Source organism: Phaethon lepturus, unplaced genomic scaffold, assembly GCF_000687285.1.
Source record: "Phaethon lepturus isolate BGI_N335 unplaced genomic scaffold, ASM68728v1 scaffold26869, whole genome shotgun sequence".
Classification (NCBI taxonomy): Eukaryota; Metazoa; Chordata; class Aves; order Phaethontiformes; family Phaethontidae; genus Phaethon; species Phaethon lepturus.
Window position 1 is genome coordinate 355 of NW_010565991.1, and position 6,728 is coordinate 7,082.

The window sequence follows — 6,728 nt, forward strand, 5'->3', positions numbered from 1 at the left end:
CCTTGGGGCATCTCCAGAGCCACACACACCAACATGGGCACAGTCTTAGGGAGGGGGTTGGTGGAGGAGTCCCAGGGATGAATCCCTTCTGGGTCCACGTGTGATCCCAGCCCTAACACGAACGCACCCCTCCACGTGCAGCCGTGCCCCCACCCAGCAGCAGCACAGCCCTGGCACCTACCGGGCAGCGGGCTCTGGGCCACGACGTAGCTGCGGAGGGTGATGTCGGCCGCGCCGCCCGACTCAAGGGGGATGGGGTGTGTGTGGAAGTGGCGCAGCATGTCGAAGATGGTCTGGAACCAGAGGTGCTGCACATGGCACTGCCCGCTCTCATTCAGCGACAGGCGGAGGTGCTGCAAGGGCAGGGGGCCGGCGAGTGAGCTGGGGGTTGCAAGGGTGAGACTCGCCCTTGCAATCAGCAGAAGGAGCCACCTCCATCAGCAGAGGGAGGTTTGCTTATCTCCAAACACAGAGCTTTTATTTTTCACCCTGCCTGCCCAAGAGGGCTCTCCTGTTGCAGGAGGTTTCCTGCAAAACTCTGCTTACTGCAGCCCTGGGAGAATTTTCTCTCCTCCTGGTGACCAGCACCATTCAGAAACAGCCAGAGAAGGATGGCTGGGTACAGCCAGGGCCGCTGCGGGTCCAATCCTGGTTACACAGGCAGCCTGGGGAAGCCCACAGTCTGCCTGGACTACTTCTTGCAAGACTGGCAACAAGATCAGGCAGTTACATCCCAACCCCTCACAGTGTCTGCCCTCGGGTAGAAAAGGGACCCAGCAGAAAACTACATGTGGGTTGTTTTGTTGGGGTTTTTTGGGGTTTGGGTTTTGTTTTTTGTTTTTTTTTTTTAATAGCACATCTATGTGCTTCAGGGCCTGGAACAGACAAGAAGAGGGCAGGGGATGATGTGCCAGGCTATGCTGGGGCTCCCGTGGGGTATTTAACCTTAGGGCAGTGTGGCAGGGACTGATCCAGCTGGGAAAGTGGTGATGGGGCTGAGCAGGACACAGAGGGCTTTTGGGGAACAAGGGCAGGTGGTCCCGAGGGATGCTGTGCCGAGGTGCAGCTGCCCGCAGAGCTGCCATGTTTGGGGTCACCACATGGCACCCGCTTGCTCACCGAGCCCCAGCAGGGCAGGAAGGAGCCTGGGACGCTGGGCAGGGCTGGCACTCATATTTAGGGAGAAGCAGCGGACACTCACCTTCGCTTTCCCCTGGAAGTTGAAAGTCAGCACGTACTCCCCTGGCCGCGTTTCGCTCTGCCGGATGACGAACAAGCCATGGCTCCGGGCACCCCCGAAGAGCACCAGCTGAGCTGCCTTGATCCGTGAGAGAGTCCCGTGGAACCAGGGGAAGTCAGAGAGGTTGATCTCTGCCTCCGCCTCGCTGTCCTCCCCTGGCCGCAGGGACAGAAGGCTTTTAGGGAGCACCCAGACATCTCCCACTCCCACCCCTTCCTCCTCTCCCTCTGTGCACCCCCAAGAGTGAGGTGCTGGGCTGCATCCTGCATCCCAGTACCTGCGAGATGCCCACCGGCGGCAGGGGAGGACTCCAGCGTCTGCAGGAAGCTCTCCAGTGGGACGTGGGTGAGGAGCTCCCCCAGGGAGTCCCTGCCCCGGCTGTGAGGCGTGGGGACAGCGGTGGCAGCGGCAGTGTTGTGAGCGCTGGGCAGGGCACATCTGTCTGGCACCCTGGGCACATCTGGAAGGGAATTTGTAGAGGGATGGGCTCGTGGCTTGGCATCACCAGACAAGGCTGGGGGCTGTCCTGCTCCGAAGGCCACTGTGCTGGAGCACCCTGGGCCCTCGGAGACATCTCAGGGTTAGGCTCTGGCTCCGGCTGCAGCTCAGGGGACTCCCTTTCAGCCTGGACTGGGTTTCTTTCCCCCGGTGCGACCAGGGTGGGGGACACGGATGTGTCTTGGTTGGGCAGGGAGACAAGGTGGGGCTGTGCAGGTGGAGGCTGCTCACTGGGACCTGGAGACCCCAGTGCCTGCAGACAAGGACTAGATTTTCAACATGTACCAGGATGTACAGGGGCAATGTTGATGTCTTAAGTGGGGTGGGCCAGGGTCAGGGCTAGCATGAAGAGGAAGGTGATAGAGAAGAAGATCCATCCCCACAGCACCTGCTTCAGGCTCCTTCACTTTATCGCTGGCAGGATCTGGCCCCTCCAAGCCAGAGCTGGCACCCAGAGACACCCACCCTCCCCAGCAGGTGTTTTTCCCAGACGTAGGTCCTTACCATCAGCCAGGAACTCGCAGCTGCAGGAGGATGCCCTGCCTGGCAGACAGGCTCCCTGCGTGCAGGATGCCAGCTCGATGTCGTCCCCGCTGTCCCTGGGGGGAGAGCACAGAGCAGACGGTCACACACCAGCCGCCACGCTGGGGAGACATGCGCGCATGGCACCTCTGCTCGCAGGCATGCGACGGGGACTCTTGACCAAATAAAAATCCAGCTGTGATCCGGGAGCACGTCCTGATGCCCCTCACTTCCTCCTGGAGGGACAGAAGCGCTCACAGCATCAAGAGGCTGAGCGGCTGGCAAAGCAACATGGCTTTTTAGGGGTGAGAAACCAGTGGGTGGGATTAAACCCCTGAAAGCCCTTGCTACCTGGGTCACACCAGCTGGTCCTTGCTGCAGTATTTTGCTGCAGCCTTGTTGGTGTGGATGGAAATCTGTTACCTGGACTTTCAGCACTTTGCTTTGCAAGACATACATAGATGCATGCACACTCCCACCACCAACTTCCACCCAAGGATGCTTTTGCTTTCACCCCCCACAAAGGGAATTACCAACCCACAGGAATTACATCCCCAAAAGATACCAAAAACCCAAGCTGGGAGGCCCAGAGCGAGACAGCGAGTGGGCATAGAGCAAGGGGGGCCGCAGCGGTGCAGCCCCCACAGATAGCATCCCTGCTGCCCGGCCCCTGCCTGTGCACTTCAGCACCTTTCTTACGCAAGCCCCCGGCTTGCTCCACAGCTTATTTTTATCCTGGCTGCCCGCAAGACCCCGGCGCTGCCGGGGCTGCCTGCAGCACTCGGCTACTCTTGCTTAACGGTGGCCACGTGGGCGCAGGCAGCGAGGAAGCGGCTGCGTTAGTGGTAACGGCTCACGAGGGAGCTGCTGAATTATTTAGTGGCCAGTAAGTGAATCAGCCATTGGGAGTCATTCAGCTACAGCCGGTTAAAAACAAGAAGGGAGGAAGGAAACCAAAACCAACAGCGCTTTGCAGAAAAGCCGTCGACGGGCGCTCATGCAGTGGCTCCAGCACGCAGCCCTTGGCAAAACATCAGGAGCCAATTGAAAATTCGTTCTTGGCACCAAGCGTGTGTGTCGGTGTATTAAACAGCTCATTATTATTTGCTCTGGGGTTCATTATTATTTGCTTTACAGTCACGTCCGGAGGCCAAAGCGGGACTGCGCTGGGTGCTAAGCAAACATAAAAGGCTGGGAGGCTGCCGGTGGCAGAGCGAGGGGCTGCCAGCAGCTTCTGCAGCGGCTCGAGGTGAGCACGGCTGGAAAAATGGCACCAAAACACACACTGGGAGAAAAAGGGCCATGTTTCCCAGCCTCGCCTCTGTCAGCGGTCCAGCCACAGCATCGCTTCTTGAATTATATATTTTAAAAAGCAGCAAAAGGAGCTGAAGGAGCACAGATCTGGAGTCCATTAGTGCATTCTCCCTGTGAGATACAGCCTCTGCCGTGACCAGCCCTATAGCACCCGAACGGCGTCTCTTTGGCAGAAGGGGGCAAAGGGAGCCCGGAGGCAGCTGGAGCCTCTCCAAGCCCCTGTTCCAGGTTTGCTCAAGGTTTTTACCTCTGCAAGCCTAGGCATCTTGTTTTGCCCAAATTGTGCCAAGGAGGGCAGTGGGAGGGTTTCCCCGGCACCCGGGGAGCGCCTGGGCTGATCCTGCCTCCCCGGGATTGCGCCTGGCTGAGCCAGCCGAAGAGCAGCAGCACCGGGCATGTGAACCTCCCTACAGCGTAACTCAATGCATGGGTCGATGAAAAAGCAGATGAGGAGTTTTGGCAGAGATGTTGTGACTCCAGTGACAGCATTAATACCACGGTGATAGAAACATAAATAAATCGATTTAGTCAGCAGTCTTAAATATACCATGGATGCTGGACTGGAAAAAAGCACAGAAAATAGCTCAAATACAGTATAAGAGCTTCAAAGGGTGGGTGTTAGGAGCTTCCCGTGTCGAGGGTTCTGTTCCCAGGCCACTTGCCTCTGCCTGGCCGAGGCGACAGGGAGCAGGAAAGGGTGAGCAAGCGGCCAGTGCTCTGCGAGGCTGCACCTCTGACACGCACAGGCTGCTAACTTTGCCTCCAGACTCCTGCTGACATGAGTCGGGGACTTTCTGTAATACCCTAAGTAGCAAAAATTGCACCAGGGGTTACAACCCGTGCTCGGTGGTGAGTGCACCACAGCGGTGGTGAGCCCGGCCCCCGCACAGCCTTACCCGGGGTCGATGCAGTCCTGGATATCTGCCACCCAGGAGTGCTTCTGCAGCGAGTCGATGGTCTCCAGGATGTACTCGGCCCCGTTCTCCACCTGCAGGCAATGTGGGAGAGCGTCAGGCTGCGGCCAGGGTCCCACCACCCCCCTGGGGTAAAGCACACCCCATAACCCAGCCAGACCCCCCCATTCACATGCTGCTATTAAGTAGCACCTTGGCTGAACAGGGTAAGTGCCCCCTCCCATCCCAGCAAAGGGATGCTGAGGGGTGACCCACAGAGGTGCTTTCATAGAATACAGAATGGTTTGGGTTGGAAGGGATCTTTCAAGGCCATCTAGTCCAATCCCCTGCAGTGAGCAGGGACATCTTCAACTAGAGCAGGTTGCCCAGAGCCCCGTCCAGCCTGACCTGGAATGTTTCCAGGGATGGGGCATTGACCACCTCTCTGGGCAACCTGGGCCAGGGTTTCACCACCCTCACTGTGAAAAAATTCTTCCTTATATGCAGTCTAAATCTGCCTGCTTTTAGTTTAAAACTGTTACCCCTTGTCCTATCGCTACAGGCCCTGCTAAAAAGTCTGTCCCCATCTTTCCTATAGGCCCCCTTTAAGTACTGACCGGCTGCAGTAAGGTGTCCCCGGAGCCTTCTCTGCTCCAGGCTGAGCCCCCCCAGCTCTCCCAGCCTGTCCTCCCAGCAGAGCTGTTCCAGCCCTCAGAGCATTGCTGGGGCCTCCTCTGGCCCCGCTCCAACAGGTCCATGTCTGATGTGTGTTGAGGGCTCCAGGGCTGGATGCAGGGCTCCCACCACACAACGCCGGGCTTTGGCGCTCCCCCCCCCCCCCGTTATCAGTAAATGCATCACAAGGTTTTTACAGCCTCCGTGGCAAAACCACACCTGGCCGGTGGCATCGGGGGTGCATGGCACCACGCGCCAGCACAGACAGCATCCCACGCCTCTGGGGTGCCTCAGTGTCCCCAAAAAACAGCTCTGCACAGGTAGAGCAGAAGCCATGCTGCCCTCTCACTGCCCAAAAATCCTGCCAGACCCTCAAATCCAGCAGTTTAAAACCTCTCTTCTGTCTGCTGGTCCATGAGCCTTCCAATTTCTGATTGCAACAGCATGGGAGGGAAACCCACTTTAACAGGAAAAAAAATTAAAATAAAAATCAGGATGCAAAAGACCCTTGAAAATTGCAAGCCCAAAGGAGCCGGGCCTTTCTGGGGCCAGGGAGGACCCAGAAAAGTCCCACATCAGCCGTGGGGCAGCAGGGCAGAGGGACGCAGAAGCCACCCCACGCGATGCTGCGTGCCTCTGGCAGGTTTCCCCGCATCCCTCCCAGACCCCTTATACATCGCGTTCCTGCGCTGGCGAGGCAGCCCTGACTCTGGGAGGGTATCGCGTTGCCAGCCGAGACAACCTCCTAGCAAATTAAATTAATCACAAATAACTGAATCACTGTCCTGAGAACAAGCCGGGCGTGCAGGGAGCGGTGCCCAGCGCCTGGGCTGGGGCTGAGGGGGCCCCCGGGCCTGGCCGGGGGCTGGCCAGCAGCCTGCTCCCCTGCGGCAGCCCGGGCGAGCGGAGCTGGAGGGGAGCAGCAAAGATCTCCCCCGTTTTGTTTAACCAGAGCAAAGGAGCCTCTCCGGCATTCTGAGGGCAACGCGTGAAGCCGGCGTGGGAGATGGGGCTGCTCTCTCATGCAGAGCATGACAGCGAGCGAAGCACGTGCAGGGCTTGGGGATTTTGCAAGTGTCTGCTTGTGCAATGGGTTAAAAAAAAAAAAAAGCAAGCATGTGCTTGGTGTCTGATGGGCAGTGGGGACATGCTGCCTGCTAATTTTTAGGCAATTTGGCAGAAACTATTCTAGCATGGCTTCTGCGAACAAGAAAGGGGCTTTTCCACCCATCAACCTACCACAGTGCGGTGTGGTGCGTGCGAAGGTTGGGATCGGGCTCAATGTCAACCCTGTACACGTGAAGGCAGCGGGGAAACCATGGCACCCAGCTCCCTTTCTGACCCCTCTAATCCTTACCCCAACATGGAGGGGTGCTTCACCCCCTCTGCGAGTCCAGCCAGCAAATGGGGAACACAAACAAAAGAGCAGCAAGAAGATGTCCCAGCAGGAAGGACCGGGGCAGAAAATGAGCCACAAATAATAAAGGATGTCGGGAAAGGGGGAAAAGCATCCTGTGCCGACAGGCGCGAGGGGAGGGCAGGGGCTGGCTGGAGCGGCAGGGGGGGGCAGCGGCAGGAGATGGGGA

The 6,728-nt window shown here is 58.0% G+C and overlaps 1 protein-coding gene across 1 annotated transcript in view; it reads right to left on the minus strand.

The window, feature by feature from the left end:
• LOC104627223 (SH2B adapter protein 2-like) overlaps positions 1-6,728 on the minus strand; it is a gene marked incomplete at its 3' end in the record, with an annotated part of 14,201 nt that overhangs the window by 351 nt on the left and 7,122 nt on the right. Inside the window, exons 4-8 of the mRNA XM_010295353.1 lie at positions 4,471-4,562; positions 2,243-2,337; positions 1,518-1,700; positions 1,202-1,395; positions 182-353 (exon numbers count right to left, since the gene is read on the minus strand). Of these exons, the coding sequence (XP_010293655.1) occupies positions 182-353; positions 1,202-1,395; positions 1,518-1,700; positions 2,243-2,337; positions 4,471-4,562 (736 nt within the window). The remainder of the gene's footprint in view (positions 1-181; positions 354-1,201; positions 1,396-1,517; positions 1,701-2,242; positions 2,338-4,470; positions 4,563-6,728) is intronic.